This window comes from Microtus ochrogaster, linkage group LG8 (genome assembly GCF_000317375.1).
Source record: "Microtus ochrogaster isolate Prairie Vole_2 linkage group LG8, MicOch1.0, whole genome shotgun sequence".
Taxonomy (NCBI): Eukaryota; Metazoa; Chordata; class Mammalia; order Rodentia; family Cricetidae; genus Microtus; species Microtus ochrogaster.
Genome location: NC_022033.1, coordinates 20,217,615 through 20,238,999, shown reverse-complemented (window position 1 = coordinate 20,238,999; position 21,385 = coordinate 20,217,615). Strand labels below are relative to the sequence as shown.

The window sequence follows — 21,385 nt, the reverse complement described above, 5'->3', positions numbered from 1 at the left end:
GCTAGGCTAGAGACGGAGTTCTAACTCCTTACTGGGCTGCTGAAAGAAGAGGGATATACAGAGAAAACACAGTCTTGGTGTACAGGCCAGTGAGTTCTCACATACGTTGAGGCCTGCATAAGCACTACCCAAAGCAAGACAGAAAATGTTTCTAGCGTCCGAGAAGGCTTTCCCATGTCCTTTACAATTGATCCCTCTTCCTCTATAATTCTGACTTCTCTCTCTTAAGATTCCTTTTGCCTGTTCTTGTCACTGGGGGTTTTAAGAGAGAGAGAGAGAGACGGAGATGGGGGTTGGGAGGCTATGATCTTTATGCAGATGGTAATATGGAGGAAGGATCAGAGCTGGGTGAGGCTGACAAACACAAAAGAAAGTAGAGTATGCCCAGGGATGGAAAACCAGGAGTGCACACTGCCACAGCCATCACGGGGGAAGAGATTGCTGCAGCACAGAAAGCTGGATGGCAGCAGGAAAGCAAAGGAGACAGGTTTAGAGGTAATGAAGAGGCTGAGCCGCTTAATGCCTGAAAGCCTTTCTTTCCTGTGAGAAATTCAAACTCAGACTGACAGTGAACAAAAAAAGATAAACACAGAGCTTGGGGAGAGAAATAAGCCTCAAACATTTCCTTTAGGAAAACAGAGCATGCTGGGAAGACACCAAACTGTGGCCCAAAGGTACTATGGACCAAGTCAAAGCTGGAGCTATAAATGTATAACATTGTAAAATGCTGGCATTGGATGGAGTGATCACCCATGGCTGGATTAGTGATCATCCAGTCTGGAGGGCTTGTATTTTTCCTCCTCGGCTGTCCATCTCTAGCTCATGAGTGAGTACTCCTAAATCCAGGGGCCACAGGGCTGACAGGCGAGAAGAACCCAGTGTGTTTACAGACCAAGACCTGGCCATTCCAGAGAGCTGAGCTGGACTGTGCCTGTGAACCAACAGAGGGCTCCAGTGCACTCTTATTGATGGATGAAAAAAATAAAAAATTATTGTGCGCGCACATTTGTGTCTGAATAATAGCACAAGATGTCCTCAAATGCATGGCAAACCTTCTGCCTCAGCCTCTCAAGTGTTTGGATTATGGAGAAGAGTCATTACATCCACCCAAAAACCATTTTTTAAAGTTCTGAACACTAGAGAGAACAATGAAGACAAGTGGAGCAGAGAACAATGAAGAGAAGGGAGCTGCTCAGGGTGAGTGGACTCACAGCTCGGAGAGCTTGGTGGTCCATCTATAACTTGGCACACCTTGGGGGTCTGCACAGGACAGAGCTGTCAGTGGAGAAAAGAACACAATGGCCACATGGGGCCGAAAGACAAAACTAGTTATGAGAAACTTCAAAATACAAGATTTTGGAAAGAAGGCTGGTGCTGAGACAGAAACCAAGAGATAGTTTGGTGTCCCTTAAAGCTAGAGGAACAAAACTGGAGGTTTGTCCCCAAGCCTTAAACTCTTGGCTGGTGACTCAGCTCAGTCCCTCCTTAAGTTCAGTCTTGGTTCCTGTTTATGGTGAGCCTAACAGCGGAAAGGCAGAGACCTCTAGGAAGATAATACTACATGGAATCATCAACCATCTTTTTATATACTCTCTCACATACAGTAAGACGCTCCTGAACATGTGAAGAAACAAGAGCATATAACTGAAACTCCACAGGAAAGACAATACAAGCAGATCCACAGGCAACCTAAATAGCCAAGGTCTTTAAAAACCAAGATTAGTCAGTAGTGGTGGTGCAAATGCACCTTTAATCTCAGCACTTGGGAGGCAGAGACAGGCTAGACTGGTCTACATCTTGAGTTCCAGTGGCTACTCAGAGAAACTCTGTCTTAGGGAAGAAAAAAGAAACCTTTCTTTTGTGAGTAAAAGCCCCCCCCCCCCAATCAAATGGACACATAGAGTTAAGAAATACAGAACCTATCACTAAGAACACATTATAAAGTTTAGTTGCAAATGGATTTAGCAAAAGACAAGATTAATGATGTGAAAGATAGATCAATAAAGACTGCCCCAAGTCAAGCCAAGAAAGAAAAAAGAATGGTAAATAATGTGATAAAGGTACGTGGGATATACTGAAAGGTCTCACGTGTGAGTAAGTCCCAGAAGGACGGACATAAAACTAAGCGAAACTGAAAAGTTCAAAACAAAGAAATCAACCACTGATTTAAGAAACTCAGCAAATTCCAAATTGACCAAGGTGAGAGAAGCATACACAAACCTATCATAGTCACTCTGCTGAGACTCAAAGGCAAATAAACAGAAACTCTTTCTTCTAGTGGGGGGGGGGGAGACAGTCTCTCTGTATAGCTTAGTCTGGCCTCACACTTGGGATCTTCCTGCTTCTGCCTCTTAGTGCTGGAGTCACATGTAGTAATATGAGCGGCGGGCTGTGTCCTGCCACCCAGCTAGCTTTACCCGAAATAATTACACGGACACTGTATTCTTTTAAACACTACTTGGCCCTTTAGCTCTAGCCCTTACTGGCTAATTCTGATATCCCGATCAACCCGTCTCTAATAATCTGTGAGCACCGGTCTTACCGGGAAGATTCTAGCCTATGTCCATCCTGGGTCGGAGCTTCATCGCGTGTGCCTCAGAGAGCAGAGCTATCCCCGCATCCGCCCAGGAGCCGGGAGCATGGCGTCTCTCTGAGGCATCTACCCCCGAGAGGAGAGCTGTTGAGTCTGACCTCACTTCCTCTTCCTCCCAGCATTCTGTTCTGTTTACTCCTCCCACCTATGTTTTAACCTATCAGGGCAAGCAGCTTCTTTATTTAATTAACCAATGACCTTCCTCCATCAGTCACAGGTGTGTACCACCATGCCTAGCCAACGAGGAAAATCTAAAAAGCAGTAGAAAAAGATTGACAGATGGTTTCTCAACAGCATGACAAAACCTAGAAGTGACTAGGGCAACCTCTTTAATGGGCCAGAAGACAACTACCAACCTTGAATTTTTTTTTGCCATACAAAAACGCTTTCAAAAATGAAGGTATGGCTTGGGGTTGAGCTCAGTGGCAGAGTGCTGCCTAGCAGGCTCAAGGCCCTGGGTTTTAGACCATAAGCTGAGGGAATTCATTGCTGTCAGGGATGAACTAAAGGAAAAAGTAGAGTAGGAAAATTAACCTACACAGAAGCATGGAAGATAGGAGGAACGAAGACCACAGAGCTGGCCAGCACAGTGTTAAGTGTACATGCCAGTCATCATCAAGTCTTTTGTAGTAAAATGGGGGTGAAGTTATAGGTTTTGGCAATCTATAAGAGCCAGGAAGTGGTAGATAATTTGTACCAGATGAACTGTATCAAGATATCAAATGCATGTTAAAAATCTAGAGGATGTGCTCTTTAAAGAATTGTAAATGAATATCCTTACAAGGTCAGTAGAAATGGGATAATACCCATTTTTGAATAATCTAAAAGGTGAAAATGAAAAAATAAAACCAATGAACCACTTAGAAAATGAATAGTAAGATGACAGACAAGGCCCAAGTAGTGCATGCTAATTCAGAGTTTTTTCCTTTTGTTTCTGTTTTTCGAGACAGGGTTTCTGTGTATCTTTGAAGCCTGTCCTGGAACTAGCTAGCTCTTGTAGACTAGGCTGGCCTCGAACTCACAGAAATCCACCTGTCTCTGACTCCCGAGTGCTGGGATTAAAGGCCCCCATCGCCCGGTCATCCAGTTTCTTACAGCAGTTCTACCAACATTTTAGCTAGATGATAATTTGTTGATGGAGACCTGCCCTGAGCACAGCTGTGTACTTAGCAGTTTTCCTGGCCTTTTTATTTTAGATGCCATTAGCGTCCTTACTGCTATGACAACCAAAGATGTCTCCAGCTATTGCCAACTGTACTGTGGAGGCCAAAAATCACTCTTGGATGAAAACCACCGGGAAAGTCCACAAGATCCCAATCAAAACCCCAATGGAACTTTTCTAGACAGTAATGTCAGACATGGTGGCGCATGTCTTAATCTATGTACTAGGGAGGCTGAGGCAACAGTATTTTGAGTTTGAGGCTAGCTTGGATCATACAGTGAGACTCTGCCTTTAAGTAAGTAAACAAATACACACCAACAAACAAGAAAGGAACACACTTCTAAAATGGTTACAGGAATGCAAAAGACCTAGACTATCAAAAACAATCCCGAAGATTGAAACTAGAGAACTCACCTTACCTGATTCAAGATAAAAGTATCTGGAATGGTGCAATCGCTGCATAATGGCATAATGACACACACACACACTTTGGGAAATAAAGTCCAGAATTAGTATCTTATATAGAACATTGCCCCAATTTAGCTATATATACTTGGCAAAGGTGACAGTGAAATGCAGTGGAAGAATGATCTTTTCTTTGTTTTTATTGTTTTGTTTTGTTTTTTTTTTGTTTGTTTATTTTTCCTTTCTTTGAGACAGGTTTTCTGTGTAACCCTGGCTGTCCTGGAACTTGCTTTGTAAACCAGGCTGACCTCAAACTCAGAGATCTGCTTCCTCTGACTTCCTAGCACTTAGAGTGTTGAGGCACCACCACGCTTGGCTCAGCTAAAGATATCACATCACTTGGCTCTATATATGAAAAAAGGTATAGTCATTTCTACTTATGTATGGGGAATGTGCTGTAAGACCCCAACAGGTTCCTAAGACCAAGATTGCATCAAATTCTATACATACTCCACTTTTTCCTAGAAGTATTTACTCTAAGAAGGTTTAATTAGTAAAGTAGGCAAAAAACCCCATCCAGATTAACACCAGCAATAATAAAAACATGAGAATGTAGTCTGTAGTAAATGACTACATCTATGATGTGCGCTCTCTCAAGACCACATCTGTGATCGTCAACTTGACCCTACCTAGTACCACCTAGAGAAAGTCTCAATGGGGGATATTTAGATCAAGTTGGCCTGTAGGAGTATCTGTGGGGATGGTCTTGTTTGCCTTAAGTGACATGGGAAAACCCCGTCTATGAGTGGGTAGCATCATTCCCTGGTTTTGGGCCCTGGACTTGTTAAGAGTGGAGAGTACTGGTTGAGCATCAAGCTGGATGCCAGTATGATAGCATTAAGATTGTCACAAAACAAAACAGAACAAAATGATTCCCCAAACACCAGAATATAAAAGCAGGATGCATAAAAGAAAAACAAAGCAAGACACCCTGATGTGTTGACCATTACAAGTAAGAAGTATTCATCAAAATATGCTATTTAAAGCTGCGAGGGTAGAGATGGCTTAGAGATGGCTCAGCAGTTAAGAGAACTTATTGCTTTTGCAAAGAACCTGGGTTCAAGTCCTAGTACCTACATGGTGGTTCACAACTACTTATAACTCCAGTTCCAGCAGATCTCATGCCCTCTTCTGACCTCTGTGGACACAGGCATGTGTATGGTACACATACAAACATTCAGTTGAAACACTCATATAAAATAAAAAACAATAAAAGCTGGGTGGGGAAGTGTACACCTTTAATCTCAGTACTCAGGAGACAGAGGAAAGAGAATCTCCGAATTTAAGGACAGCCTAGTCAAGCAAGTTCCAGGCCACTCAGGGCCACATAGTGAGACTCTGTCTTAAATAACCACAACTACCATTATCACTGCACATCCATCGGGAAAGAAAAAGAAAGAAAGAAAAATACTAGGTGGCTGGCAAGGATAGGAAGCAACACAATTACTCAGGAACTCTCTTTGGCAGCTTATTCTGCAGGAGAGCAGGTGTGCTCTATGATCTAGTCATTCCACACCAACGTCCTCAAAAGACGTGTTCAGGAATATACCACCGTGTCACCCTGGCACGGAAGCTACCCAAATGTCCACCTATGATAAACAGTGTTATCATTTCTCAATGGAGTGCCACCCACATTAAAGTTTACCACAGCCAAACACCTAAAGAATGGGCTAAGGTTAAGAAATATAAAGCCGACTTTTGTAAGGAAGATAGTATAACACATTGCTACTTTGATATGACTATAAAAGGCAATCATATAGCTTTATGGGGAGGCCATGAAATCGTGCTGGTGTGACAATATGTCAATTACAGAAAGAATTGTTTAGAGACTTGGAGCGGTAGAGTCCTGAATTGTACCCCTTTAACCACAGCCCTGATTAGTTAATGTGGGGCTGCTGCTGCTGGTGCTGCTGCACACCAAGGCCCCCAAAGTGACACCGGGACGGATGAGGTAAGCAGAACAAGTTCACAATTAGGAGTTCAGGTAGTAGCTGAATAAATATAACCAGGAGTGGACAGCCATGATTGCTAGTGGCCCTCTAAAGAGTTTCTAGTTTAATGTGCACTTTGTGGTCTTAGAAGCACCACTGTAGAAGTGGCAGAAGAGACTTGCAACTGGACAGCGCGGATCATGTCCTCCCTCTGCAAGTTTTTCTGCCTCATCTCAGAGATGTTATATACCAACAATGGGAGAATCCAAAGGTGCACTCTGTACAGGGTGCTGTTATCTTTTACAGACACTTGTTTTGAGACAGGGGTTCGCTACAAATTTCTTCAAACTGTTTCCAAACTCAGAGATCCACCTGACTCTGCCTCCCAAGTGTTGGAATTAAAGGCATGTCCACCATGCCCAGCTCCTTTACTGACACAGGAAGGGTAAGAGGGCAGATCTTACCATATATGGCACTTACCATACTATACAAGCAAACATGAAAAGAGAGAGGAAAGCAGGCAAAAGGAGCTCAGAAACTGGATGCCAACAGAGAAGGGCTCATGGAGAGATTCATATTGAGGAAGGAGGACCATACCTAAAATCCTGTCACAGAAAAAGGCCAGAGGGAAGCAGAGTTGGAACACCGAACAAGAGGCCACAGGGGTGTGTGCCAGGCTTCACCCTATGGTGACACGGAAGAGATCACATGCTCAGGCTTTTATGCTTACTGCTTGCTCCCTCCTGGTCTCACCCAGGCCTCTGCTAGATGAGACTTCTGAGTGAGGTCTTCTCATCCCCTTATCTGAAACCGCAACTCCTCCTCACTCCCCAGCCTGGTCCTCACAACCTCCTCTCTCTGCCTTTCATTTTCCTTCACAGCACTCAGCACCACCTGCCAAACCAGATTACCTACCTGCTCTCTTAGTTTTGGATCACACCCAGGATTGCCTCCACTCACTGAAATGTGGGTTCTAAGAAGCGTGATCTTTGCCTAGCTTGTTTCTCGCTTCTGGCACTGAGTAAGTATTTAATGCTGCCAATGGCTGTAACCCAAGGTTTGGCTCTCTCACTGGTAGAACTCTGATGAAGCTGTGTGTGAACTGGATTCTGGATAAGAACCATCATATTCTTCTCTTAGGAGGAGTTATCTCTCCAGGCAGTTGATCTTGTTAACCCTGGATGACCTTGCTGTACCTGTTTTTTGAGGCAACCAACTTTAGACTGAGGCTGTGCCTTAGACCACTTTTAGACTTTGAGCTCAAATAGGGTTTTTCTGATGTGGAGTTTCAGTCTCGATTCTCCCAGTCCTGGCTATGTAGTTTCCATTAAGATTTAGCCAACTTTAAAGAAAACTAAATTTGATAAATATGGTCTGCAAAACTTCCAATCTCTAATAATTGCTGTTGGAAAGGAAGACTAGGTCTGGATCATAGAGATAGGAGTTCAAACTTAAGACATTCCAATACAATTCCTGAAGAGGAAGAAAATTAGTATTGTTTTTGTTTGTTTATTTAAAGATTGTCACCCTCTGGGGGCTGGAGTAAGTCCAAATTGGTCAAGAGCACTTGCTGCTCTTGCAGATGATCTGGGTGTGATTCTACAAGGCAGCTCACAAGACGTGGAACTTTCACTCCAGAGGATCTGATGCCGTCTTCTGACCTTCAGAGGCACCAGGCATGCATATGGTACACAGACATACACACAGGTAAACACTCACATGAATAAAATAAAGATAAATAGTTAAAAACAAACAAAAAAAATCACCCTATGCTGGGCACTGTTCTAAGCATCTGTGTGTTGGACTTGTGTAGTGTGGATATGTACACATTTGTGTGCAAGAACTCACGCATGTGAATGGAGGCCAGAGGTCAACATCAGATGTCTTTCCTTAATTGCATTCAATTTCATTTTTTGAAATAGGGCCTCTCACTGTATCTGAAGCTCATCGACTCTGCTAGGCTGGTTGGTCAATGAGTTTGAAGAATCCACCTGTCTCTAACCCTTAGGCCCCCTCACCCCCCCACTCAAATATAAGCTTCAGAAAGTCCGATTTCTGCCTAGCCCGTTTCTTACTCTTGGCACAAAGTGGCTATTTATGCAGCTAATGGCCATAATACAAGGTAGGTAGGCAATCTGTTTTGATGGGGATACAGGTGCTAAGTGCTGTGGAGAAAAATAAAATGCTCCCAGTGCTAGGATCATGAGTACATAGCACTGTTGCTGGGTTTTTACGTGGGCGATGGAGATTGGAACCCAAGTCCTTATGTTCTCGTAGCAGGCATCTTACCTACTTAGCCATTTCTCTAGCCCCCATGCTAGGTTTGTTTTCTTGTTTGTTTGAGACAGAGTCTCACTATGTAGTCATGTCTGGCCTAGGACTCACAACGTAGACAAGGCTGGTTTCAAACTCACAGAAATCCACTTGCCTCTGCCTCTTGAGCCCTGGGATTAAAGGCACGCACCACTGTACCTGACCATGCTAGAGACTTTATGTCCATAAATTCCTCATCCACAAACTGAGGAGCCCAAGCCTCAGAAAGATGAAGTGAAGGCCCATGCGTGAACAGGTATCAGACAAAGGGTCTGTCTCAAGACTGACTCCAAAGGCTGGTGTATTCTTTGTACTATACCAGGGCTTCCCAGTCTGTTCATCAGAATTAAGGGGCTACAGCTTAAATTCAATGTCCTGGGCTCCACGCCAGAACTACTGAATAGCAATCTATTCTGAGGGTGCCAGAATGCTTAGGAATCTATGGATTTAAGAGTTCATGAGGTCAGCCGGGCAGTTTTGGCACATGTCTTTAAGACTTGGGCAAATCTCTGTGAGTTCAAGGCCTACAAGACTACAAGAGCTAGTTCCAGGACAGTCTCCAAAACTACAGAGAAATCCTATCTCAAAAAAAAAAAAAAAAGAAAAAAGAAAGAAAAGAAAAGAAAGAAAGAAAGAATGGAAGAAAGAAAGAAAGAAAGAAAGAAAGAAAGAAAGAAAGAAAGAAAGAAAGAAAGAAAGAAAGAAAGAAAGAAAGAAGAAAGAAAGGGAAAAAAGCCTGTCTCAAAACAAACCAACCAACAAACAAACCAAGGTCAGTCAGGAGCAGGAACTCCAACGGTAGTCTCCTGAGTCTACGCAGGCTCTCCTGAAAAGCAGGAGCTCTGCAATGAGAGAGTCAACGCTCCACTGACAGTCATATTCAGGGTGTTTGGAGGAACACAGTCTTGGGTTCAAATGACAGATTATGTCTGTCTCCCCACTAAAGGATGTACTCATTTAGAGTTGCAGCTTTGCCTATGGTCCCCTTATTCAGTGAATGAGCAAAAGAAGATAGATCTCAATCTCTCAGCACACTGAAGTTCTGCTGCTTTCTGCTTGGCCTTCCTCCTAGCTAGAACTGGTAAATTACAAACCTATAAGGTACAATAACCATTGAAAAGGATACACACAGAGATATAAAAACATCGTAAGTAAATCAAATGGAATTCAAGGTGTTATTCAAACAACCTGTGGGAAGGTTAAAAAAAGAAAACAGAAATAAAAACAGAACCAAAGTCAGGTTTGAGCTCTACCATTTCAAAAATTATGTTAAATATAAAGGGCCTAAATATACCAATTACATTTAAGTAGAGACTGCCAGAATGGATTTAAAATCATGATCTAATTACAAGACTGTTTACAAGAAATTCACTTAATGTAACAATCAGGTAGGATGAGAGCCAAAGAACAGAGAAGGTATTACCATGCAAATGTTAAAGAATAGGAGCTGTATTAGATACAGACTTCAGACCAAGGTTACCTGAGAAGGAAAGAAACATCATATAATATAATAAGGAGTAAATCCACTAAGAAATAGAACTTCCAAATTACACACTAAAACAACAGCTGACAAACGTGTGAAAAATTAAATAAAAAAGCTAAAAGTAGGCAAAATCGATAAGCACAGATGGAGGTATCTCCACTCTGCAGTTAACAACTAATAAATAACTAGGCAGAAAAATCAACAAAGACACTGGAGAAGTCACACCACCACCACCCACAAGAGCTATGCTATGTGTACAAAACTCCACAACTGCATACCATCCATTCTTTTCAAGAGCCCACAGAACAAAGCCAAGATAGGCCAGGGGGCAAGCGAGGTTTAGCGCTAAAAGCACTTGTTAATCTTGCAGAGGACCTAGGTTCAGTTCCCTACACGCATACGGTGATTGAGAACCATCCACAATTCCAGTTTCAAGGGGTTTAACACCCTCTTCTGACTTCTGTGGGCAGCAGGCACACATGTGATACACATACATACATGTAGACAAAACATTCATCCCATAAAAGTTCAATGGGTGCTTGAGACAAACTTTTCGTCTGAACCTGTTTCTTGCGTGGGCCTCATTTCATTTTTCTGAGGCTTGGGCTCATTTTATGGATGAGGAATTTATTTATGGAGTCCAGTGCTGGGAACTGAATTCAGGTCCTCTGCATAAGCAATACATCCTCTTAGCCTCAGAACCATCTGTCCAGCCTCCAAACTCAACAAATTTAAAAGAACTGAAATCATACAGAGAATATTCTTCAAACATAATAGAATCAAGTTTGAAATCACTCAGAGGGGTATTGGGAAATTCTCACAAAAGGGACAAGAAAACAGCACATGGGACAAAAAGGACACTGGAAGACAAACAAATGCAAAGAAATGCATGAAACAAAAATATAGTATCTTTTTTCTTTTCTGGGAGGTGATATATGCTTGTAACCCAGCATTTAAGAGGCTGAGGCACTTGGGAGTGATGATGCACATTTTTTATCTGTACTGAAGAGGCAGATCTCTGGGAGTTCCAGATTAGGCAGGCTACATAGTTGTAGCTCAGTGGTAGAGCACTAACCTAACATGCACAAAGGTCCAACTTCCAGTACTGTGGAGGAAAAAAAAAAACAAACTAGAAAATGTGTGTGCATGGGGGTGGGGAAAGGAGACAGAGAGAGAGAGAGAGAGAGAGAGAGAGAAGAGGAAGAGGAGGAGGAGGAGGAAGAGGAGGAGGAGGAGGAGGAGAGAGAACTCAGTTAATAAAATGAAGAAAACACCTATAACCACTGGGAAGTAAATTTTTATTTATTTATTTTTGTGGGGGGCGGAATTAAACTCAGGGTTTCACACATGCTAGGCAAGTACTCTGCCACTGAACTATATACTCCCACCCCAGGGGTAAATTTATAATACTGTTATATATTAGAAAAAAGGAAAGATTTCAACTAATAACAACAAATCTAAACTCTCATTTCCCAAGAACCTAGGGGGAAAAAGGTAAACTAACCTTCAAACAAGTAGAATGAAAAAATCATAAAGATCCAAAGCAAAAACTAATGAGAAGAAATGAAAATCAACGAAGACTGCTTCTTTGAAAAGATCAACAAAACAAACTTCTAGAAAGACCAAAAGGGCAGACAGTGAGAAAAGGAGAGAGAATATCACATTAGCAATAATGACAAAATCGAATAGCAGGGCAGGTATTGCAGACATCACAACACCTTAAATAACTTATCGAATTAATCGGGCAATTTAGACAGTATTTGTCTGATTTGTTACTACAACAAAATCTCAGAAGGCAGAGAACTCCCAGCTGCAGCTCCAGTGAGGTTGTCATCCTTGATGGGGGACTTTGTAGCGATTCTGCTGCTTTTCAAGATCAACCCTGTGCTTTACCAATTCACCAATACTGTTTACAGAAAGACCTTCTGGAGCCACACTGCAAACCACACAGGTTTGCTCGCTGTGGGTCCTGTGCTGCCTCTGCTTAGGAACAAGTGAATCCAACTATTGCCGGGGTATCCTGTGCTCTCTCTCCCTCATTGTGCACCTTCCAGTGTGGACAGACACAGGGCACCTCTGTATGACCTTCATATTGACAAAGAATTTTGCTGAGAGCTATGGAAGATGGGCATATCTGACATATCTCTGAAGACAGATGAAGATGAGCATGGTACTGGAATGCATTTACCTTATCCATGGGTACCCATAAGGTACATTTACCGTTATTCCTGTGCCAGCTGGAGTTCTGAACATGGAAAACTCTTATCCAATACCTAACGGATTCCAGTAATTTTCCAGGTTCGTTCTGTCTGTCTCTGTCTCCTTTCTCTTGTTTCTGCTCTTGGGGGCCAAGATCCTATCACAGTTACTATGATGACTCCTAGACCCCCTGAACTTAAAAAAGTAGAATGGGAGTATTATAAACAATTAGATTCAGTATCTTTTAGTAATTATTTGAAGAAATACTGTAATACTGTAGGACGAAGACATCTCATTGGGACATTCCTATTAAATGCTTTTACAGAAGAATTCATGAGCACAAGTCCAGCTGAGCCACTACAGAACTTGGGAAGACAGGTCAATGAGCAATGCAGTCAGAGCACTCAGGGCCCATGGAAGCCTCCATCCTCAGGGATGCCCCTTCACAGAACCATTCATTATCTGTGCAAGGTTCAAGCCCAGCTTTACTAAAATGATAGTTTTGGTTTGGGGTAAAGCTCAGGTTAATATTCAAGTGGGTACAGTCCTCTTTAGTTTCAATTTATTAAAATGCCTTATAGTTTGGGACAGTGGAAGAAAGGCTGGCATAAAAATATTTTAATTAAAAAAACCAGTGAGGGTTGGAAAGATAGTTCAGCAGTTAAGAGCACTTGTTCTTAACAGAGGACCCAAGTTCAGTGCCCAGCACCCACATCAGAAAGCTCACAAACACCTCTAACTCCAACTCCAGGGGATCCAACACTTCTGGTTTCTGCAGACACCTGCACTCATGTCTATTCCACCTCCCCAAATACACAGAAATAAAAAATAAAATAAATCTTTTTAAAGAAGGTAACAATGTAAAAGTTCAGTCATAAGGCAGGTTTTTTTATAGCAATCCAAAAAGCATTTACCAAACCATAAATTTGTACTCTTTTCAGACGTGTGCACATAAATTCCACTTTCAAGAAAGTTGTGAAAATTGTACAAAGACAAAAGTGAGCAGAAACTTTAAAAAATAAATTGCATCAAGTATGGGGAGATGGCTCAGTGGTAAAGCACTCACTGTGTGTGCAAGCATGAGAACCCGAGTTTTAATCTCCAGCACCCATGTAAAGTGGGTACAGTAGCAGCATCTGTATGTAATCTCAGTGTTCCTACAGCGAGACTGGAGGTACAGACAGAATACTCGCTGTAACTCCCAGGCCAGCTAGCCTGGGCCACAGAGTGGCAAACAACTAAAAGACCCTGCTGCAAACCACAAGAGACTCCCTTCTCAAGGTGGAAGATAAAGGTTGTCACTTGAGATTGTCCTCTAACCTCCACATGCAAGCTTTGGCACTTGACACCCAAACTCATACTCACGATCATCCATATACATCATATACACATACACCATACACAAAGATTTAAAATTGCATTCATAAATGATCTGTATTAGAATACAGCAAGTGTGCAGCTACAGACGATTACCTATTCATGTTGTTCTATAGACACATATTAGTTTTAATAAATAGTGATACAACTAAAACACCCACCCCAACCCCGCACACAGAGATACTGAGAGGCAGACTACGTTGTTCTGGCTCACAGTTGTATAGGTACAAAGCTTACGGGCTGTGCTAGGTGATGATCTGCTTGTTAGCAGAGTCCCTGAAGTGGCACAGGGTATTATGTGACAAGAGACAGGGAGTGCATGAATGAACTAGCCTGGCATTCTTATATAAAGCTACTTCAATCTGGGGAGCTCTACTTTAATATTCTTAATTATTAATAATCTCAGTTGCTTTCCAAAGGCCGTACCTCTAAATGCCAAAGTGCCCACTTTCTCAATACTCCACAATGAAGATTAATTTTCAATACACAAAGCACTAGCGAACCCACAAACCATATCCCAACCACAGTAGAGACAAAATGGTTTAAATCAAATCACTGCAATTACATATTAGAAAGATTGCTGAAGAAGCTTTACAGCTTTTGTGGAGCACAAGTCTGTCGCTAAAATATTCATCAAAATAGAGAAGTCACTTGGAAATTTTAAACAACATTTAGAGTTGAATGAACACCAGTTCCACACAATATAGAAAGAGGAGAGGAAAAAACACTTTCCATTTTCTGAAGTCAATAGGACGCTGGCACACAACTAAAGACTAAAGCCATGGTTAGGCTTTAATCCCAGCACTAGGGAGGCAGAGGATCTCTGTGAGTCTGAGGCCAGCCTGGACTACACAGTGAGTTCCAGGACAGACAAGGTTATATAGAGACCCTGCCTCAAAACAAACAAACAAACATGAAAATGACTACAGATGGTAAGACAGTCCAGCAGGTAAAAGCACTTCCATCAAGCCTGACAAGAGTTCAATCCGTGGGCCCCACATAGTAGAAAGAGCAACCTTACTCTGAAAAGCTGTCTTCTGACCTCAACATGGGCATGCACGCACACACACCCATGTACACACACTTACCCATGAGAGCACACAAAATAAGTAAACATTAACAAAAACATTTTAAGGTGTTTAAAGGCGAAGGTTACTGAAAAAATGGCTTAGTGGTTGAGGGCTATCTTCTTCAAAGTGTCCTGATATCCACAAGAGTGCTAGGCATGCACGTGTGAACTCACACACACAAAACTAATTAATATAAATAGCAACAACAAAGACCTAAAGACGCATTTCCTTCATGTCTACAGACACACAAATTCTAAACTAAGCATCAAGACATTCACTTTGCCAGTATGTAAATACTATAGGTTACAACAAACTCAAGTTGTTCCAGAGATTCAAGGCTGGCTCAGGACTTGAAAATTAACCCCTAGAATTAATATTAAAAGACTGAAGAGGCTAAGTTGCATCTTCCAGATCTCTCAATGGTAACATGTCCTAAGTCTCAGCCTCTCTCTGCACCTTCTCCCTTAGGACTCCTATATTTTATCTGTAGCCCAGAACTTGCCCTTGAACTCCAGACTGTTAAGTCCAATTGCCTATGTATTTGTATAGGTAGCCCTCTGTACCTGGGAGCCCTAAGCCACCAATTCAACCAAGCACAGACCAAAAATATTTGGCAAAAAAGCCTGAAATTGTATTGACCATGTACTCTGCTCCTTAATGTTAATTCTTTTAAAAAAAATGTGCCTTTTTTTTTTTTTTTGCTGCTATGTTTTGTTTTTCATGCTGGGATTAAAGGTGTGTGCTGCCACAGCCTGACCCTGTGTAACAGGTTTTACACATCATTCACATTGTCCTATATATAAATTAGAGATGACGTGGTGCCTGTGTGTATGGTGGGGCGTGTGTCCTGGAATCAATTCCCCAGACACTGACTGGTGAGTGTCCCTAGATAGGTATTTTCAATCAAACATGTCCACCCTGTCCTTTTTAGTTCCCAACTCTGTTTCTCTCTCTCTTTTTTTTAAATTCAGTAAACAGAAATTCCATCCGTCTAGTTGCTTAGGTCAGTATTCCTGGGGCTACCTCAACCCTTGTCTTCTTTTATATCTAAACCCAGTCTATCAGCAAATCCTGTTAATCTTTTTCTCTAAAATATCTCCACAGTCCATCTTTTCCTACTTCCTCCACTGGTACAATCCTGGTCTGAGTCATCCTTTTACCTGAATTATTACAAGAGCTGACAAATTGGTATTCCTGTCTTTCTTGTACCATGATTTGTTTCCAACAAAATAGCCCTGCTTATGTAAGCCAAGCCTCTATGCAAATGTGACGACAGTGCAGTGCAGTAAGAGAAAATGCTCTGCCTTCAACTGCTACTGTCCATTCAGAGAAATGTCCCTCCACGCTTTTCTGGCTTCATGTCTAGCTACCCTTCCGATTTCTACCACTCTGGTTATACCAGCTTTTCCGCTCCTCAAAAGTGTAAACAAGGGTTTGAAGTTGGTTTTGTCGCTACCTGGAAAGACAGTTTATGGCTAATTCTTTGCATGCTTACCAAATGTTTGCTTTATCCTCTCTAAAGGGCATACACAACAGACTATCATGTGACCAATTTATATATTTCTCAGCCCCCATGTGCTCTCTATTCCCCTTGGCCTCTCAGATCATTTTTGACTCATTTTATATTTGCATGCCTGTTTTTCTATCTTCTCTAGCAGAAGGTAAGCTCCCGAGGACATGGATGCTTTGTTTCCTAGCAACAGTGCTTCAGACACAGGTGTTCAAAAACCATTTTACTGAATGAAAGAACCTTTGGCTAACATGTGAAGACCCTGGATCAGGCAACCTTGACTGAATTCTAGTTTTGCCATTTGAAGCCCGAGCAACGTCAGATAGGTTACTTAACCACATTTTATGTGCTCTCATTATGAAATGGTGATGACAGTCCCCACTCCAGAGCAACACTGTCAAGGACTGAGATTTAGAAGATAGTAGTATGCTGGATACATAGACTCCCTACAAGGGTAGCTAAAAGCCCTAGCCTTTTTTTTTTTTAATTTTAATTTTTTTTTTTAGGCAGGGTCTCACTTTGTAGCTCTAGCTGGACTGAAGCTCACTATATAAACCAGGCTGGCCTCGAACTCCCAGAGACCCACCTGCCTCTGCCTCTCAAGTGCTAGAATTGAAGGTGTGTGCCACCACACACAGCACAAAAGTTCCAGCTTATAATTATGAATACATGTTGACTTTTATGCTAATTCACTCAATCAGCTATGAACTCAGCTTTGTTCCCAGACACTGCGACACACTAAGATACACTCTCTCTTCACTCAGATCTTAGCTTTGTGATCTTGGGACTTGTGTGATCACTATACTTCTGTTTCCTCATTCATTAAACCATGAGACTATAATAACCTACGTCATAGCTTTGAAAAGTGTCTATCACATAGCAAATTCTCACTGTGCTAGTTCTGATCATGAAGTAGTCCAGGTGAAGGGTCAAAGCATGTATTCTAAGAACACAGCAGTTAAGAAAACCGGGCATCAGCTATAGGAATGTCTTCTAGGCTGGGATGGACCCACAACTAAGAAGTTCAACGACGATCAAGAAGTTGCAGGTGTGCGTGCTTGGGTGTATGCACTGAGGCCAGAGGAGAAGGTCAGGTGCCCTGTTCAGTCACTCTCCATCTTACTCCTTTGAGACTGGGTCTTTCACTGCCCTGGAGTTAGGCTGGCAGCTAGAAAACTCCAGCGATCCTCTTGCCTCAACCCCACAGCACTGGAGTCATAGGCCTGGCCCACCAACTTGGGCTTTTTGTTGTTTTGTTTTTTTGAGACAGGGTTTCTCTGTGACACTTTGGAGCCTGTCCTGGAACTAGCTCTGTAGACCAGACTGGCCTGGAACTCACAAGAGATCCGCCTGCCTCTGCCTCCTGAGTTCTGGGATTAAAGGCGTGCACCACCACCCTGCCAACTTGGGTTTTTTAGTAAGTGCTGGGATGGAAACGTAGGTCCTCATTCATTTGAGCCATTTCTCCACACCCCTCAAAAAAAAAAAAGTCAATACAACAGAGGATGTTGAAATCGATTATTAAAAATGCTGCAGGATCCCCAATGGCAGCAGGCAGTGGGCAGGAGGTCCCAAGAGCAGCCAGTCCCAGGCAGGGACGGCTGCAGGCCCTTGAGTGGGGGCTGGTCCAGGGCAGGGAGACACAATGCGGTGGGCAAGAAACAGAGACATGGATAGGCACGCCAAGCACAAGGAGGTTGGATATTTATTAAGTGGGTTATGGAGGGGAAGGGAAAAGGGGAGAAGAGGAGAGGGGTAGAAGGGGAAGAGGAGAAGTTGAGAGAGACAGAAGCTGCCTCTTTGAGGTAGATGGAAAAGAGGGTTGGAAGCTGAAGATCAGCCTGTGTCAGCAGGGGGCGTGGCTTGTCTCTTAAAGAGACAGATCATCACAGATGTAATTCCATGATTTAGGCAAGCAACTGAGTCAAGAGTCCAGCAGCACACAAAGTTGTGCTTCCTGAGGTGAGGCTGTTAAAGACTAAACTACAGAACTGGACGTGAAAAGGTGGTCCTGGAAGCTGCGCAGTTCCACCAGGTGAGGAAAGGGACATCCCTTCTGAAGACAGAACAAGAGCCAAGGTGTGGACGACTGCAAAGGGTACGTGTCCTGAAGGAACCTGAGGCGCTGGCGCGGGGGTGGGGAGGAGGGGGAGGGCTATGTGTAAGTGCAGCAGGCACGGAGGGACAGCGTGGCCTGGCCCAGCCACCTGAGCGACGCGGCCCTTCCCACACCCAGGTCTCACGCTTTCTGCCTCAGTGTCCCCTCAGGATCTGTTTTTGGATGCTCCTAAGCTGCTGAACTCCCTCTTGCTCCCGCCACTCTTACCTCGTCTTCCAGTCTTTCCCTCACTCTCCCGCCTCCTGCACCTAGCCGGAAGTGACGTATAAGTAGCGCGCCGCGCCGCGCCAGAAAGGTTCTGCCGGAGCGGGAGAAAGGGTTTCGGTGGGGCTCACTGCGCCGGCGCGCGGGCGCGAGCGGTTAAAGCGCCTTTTGGTGGCCGAGGACCTGGGATTGTCCGCTGAGCGAGGCCCAAAGAGACTGCCCGCCTCTCAAGGATCGTCTTCCTCTGGTTCCGAAGCCTCTCGGCGCCCGGCTGTGGCCCTTGCCCTTTGACCCCGCGGCGGCGGGGTGAGAGGTCGAGTGGCCATCTTGTGGCGGCGGCGCGGGCGGCTGTTACTGCGGAGACCTGTCCCCTCCCCCAGCCTGATCCCCCTAGCTGTCTGTCAGTCGGCGGCAAGCTCTGCAGCCTGTCAGGGGAGGCCTGGGCCGAGTGCGCTCGCTCTCCCCGTCTCACCGGGCGGCCCAGGCCGCTCCTCGCCGTCGCCACCATGTCCTCCTTCTCAGAGTCGGCACTGGAAAAGAAGCTTTCGGAGCTGAGCAACTCTCAGCAGAGCGTGCAGACCCTCTCCCTGTGGCTCATTCACCACCGCAAGCACGCAGGACCCATCGTCTCCGTGTGGCACCGCGAGCTCCGCAAAGGTGATCACCCGTACCCCTGGGCTCCCCCATGAGTGTGTGTGTGCGCCCCAGACCCTCTAGCTTCTTAGTTAAGCCTTGCTTTGCAGGCCTGGCTCCCTGATTGAGCTTCTGAGATTGAAGACAGTGCCATTACCTTTCTGGGAGAGGGAAACCGAGGCCCAGGAAGGTATAAGATCTTCATCTGCAGTTCCAAAGGCTCAAATGTCCAGACTTGAAGTTGTTAAGCTGCTTTCCTCCTCAGGCTCCCCTCTCACTTGGCGACAGTTGTTGTTTTCTTGTTTGTTTGTTGTTTTGTCTTTAAGTCGTGGCTGTGCTTGGAGGTGGAAACGTTATGTTCCAGACCCTGTTTTGGGCATTTGGGATGAGATCCAGCGGTCTCTGGCCAGACGCTCCACATTAAGACCTGCAAACACTTTGTAGCTAAGTAATATTGAACATGTTTCTTCAGATATCCGTGTGTCTGTGTGTCTGTGTGTATGTGTGTATGTATGTGTATTATCTGTAACACAGTCACAAGCTGTACTTACAAAGCCTTCACTCCATGGCAGTCACTGTCCATAGACTTCAGAACAGCCCTGTCAATTGGGTAGCCTTCTGCACTTGCCACTGAATTCAGACTCTCAGAATCTGACGTTCATTGCGCCCTGCCTGTTGCTTTCCAGGCCCTGTGTTGGACACAAGTTGTCTCTGGCATCTATCTGGAAGTTAATCCTGTCTTTGCCGCTTACCCCAGCAGCTTAACCTCAACGTCTTTTATGTTCCCTGCTATAGAAAATGGAAATAGTGATAATTTATATTGCTGTGGCTTTATCATATGCCACTGTCTGTATGTAGGTGGCTTTTGTTTTTTTGCTTTAGGACAGGGCCTCAGTCTTTAGCCTGCAGTGGCCTGGAATTTCCTATGTAGACCAGGCTGGCCTCAGAGATCCTCCTGCTTCTGCCTCCCACATACTGGGATTAACAGCGTGTGCCACGGTACTCGGTGGTTCGTACTCGGTGGTTCTTTTTGTCGTTGTTTTGTTGTTTTAATTCTCAAGCCTTTTGAAGTAGGAACTTTGCAGATGGGGAAAACCCAGGGTTCAATGAAGCCGATTGTGGTAAGAAGTCAGGATAATCCAGTAAACATTTTCACCTGCTGTAGGCGCAGCGCAAACTTGCAGTAGCAGTGGTGAGTGTGGACTGTCGCTTGCCCAGTGTGCAGCGTGGTCTCTGCCGTCAGGTTGCTACCCTTGATGTGGAGGGGGGCACAGCGCATACAAAGCTAACTCTCACTGCCGGATTCCTTAGCGGAGGCTGGGGAAAATAATTCCATTTGACCATTCGTGTCTACTGCCTTTGTTGAGGAAACTGAAGTGAATGATGATTCCGTTCAAGGTCTTTGACCTGATGAGGCTGTGCAGACCCCAAATTCCAGGACTTTTTTCCCCCAGGAGACTGGACTCTAGGCTTCATGCAGAGCCTCCCAGTTTGCATTTGCTATACTGAGAAAGGAATGCCTTCAGCCCTTGGGGGCAGTTGAGTAGAGCCTGGGGTTCCCAGTCCGCTGTACCAGTCCAATATCTATGGCATCTGTGGAGACGTGAGAAAACTGCCAGTAACCTCTGCTGAGTTCTGTTTGGTGAAATCTCTTGGTCATCTTTAGAGCAGACTTGCTTTGCTGGAGCTCTTTTATCTCTAATCTTATCTGATAGAGTCTTCTGTATTGAGTAGACTGGCATTCTTACCCATTTTATAGATACAACAAGACCAGTGCCTTGTCTAGGGGTCCGTAGCTAGGACATGGGCCCAGGGAGAATTGATATCAAGATTTGTGCTTTTTCAAGTGCCTGGTGCCACAGTGAGCTTAACGAGTGAAGGCGGTGGTCTGAGCGCAGCCAGCTTTCTTCGATTGAATACTCTCTCCCCTCCCATCACACCGTTTAGCTTTGCTTCATTCTTAGCTATGTCGTTTTCACTAGGTTTCTTTTGATCAGGGCCCTCTAATATGCTTAGAATTGTGTCTGTTGCCTGGTTAAAAATTTAGTAGTTTTGTTGTGCCTCTGATAAGGTTTTCCTAGTTGAGTAAAGGATCTAAACAGCACGGATTCACTCTCTGCAGCCGGCTCAGTACTGTAGTGTTTCCACAAGGTGGCCATTTAAAGTGGTGACAAAGGAGCTACACTTGTGAGTAAATGTGACGGAAGTTCAGTTCCCCAGTTTTATTAGCTCAGTTGACTGGCCATCCATGGCCAACGGCTGCCAAATTGGATTTTGCAGAACTAGAGTTCTTCCCTAAGCCTTTTTTTTTTTTTTTTTTTTTTTT

The 21,385-nt window shown here is 44.0% G+C and overlaps 2 protein-coding genes across 3 annotated transcripts in view; one reads left to right on the top strand and one right to left on the bottom strand.

Annotated features, from left to right (window-relative positions):
• The window catches only part of Tti1 (TELO2 interacting protein 1), a 46,547-nt gene extending 28,028 nt beyond the window's left edge, over positions 1-18,519 (bottom strand). The window contains exon 1 of the mRNA XM_005363013.3: positions 18,430-18,519. The gene's annotated coding sequence lies outside the window, so the exon portion shown is untranslated. The remainder of the gene's footprint in view (positions 1-18,429) is intronic.
• Positions 18,520-18,585: 66 nt separating this feature from the next.
• The window catches only part of Rprd1b (regulation of nuclear pre-mRNA domain containing 1B), a 46,418-nt gene continuing 43,618 nt past the window's right edge, over positions 18,586-21,385 (top strand). The window contains exon 1 of one of the 2 annotated variants that reach the window (XM_005363015.3): positions 18,586-19,083. In XM_005363015.3, the coding sequence (XP_005363072.1) occupies positions 18,933-19,083 (151 nt within the window). In that variant the 5' untranslated portion in view covers positions 18,586-18,932. The remainder of the gene's footprint in view (positions 19,084-21,385) is intronic. The other variant, XM_005363014.3, reaches the window with a different exon arrangement.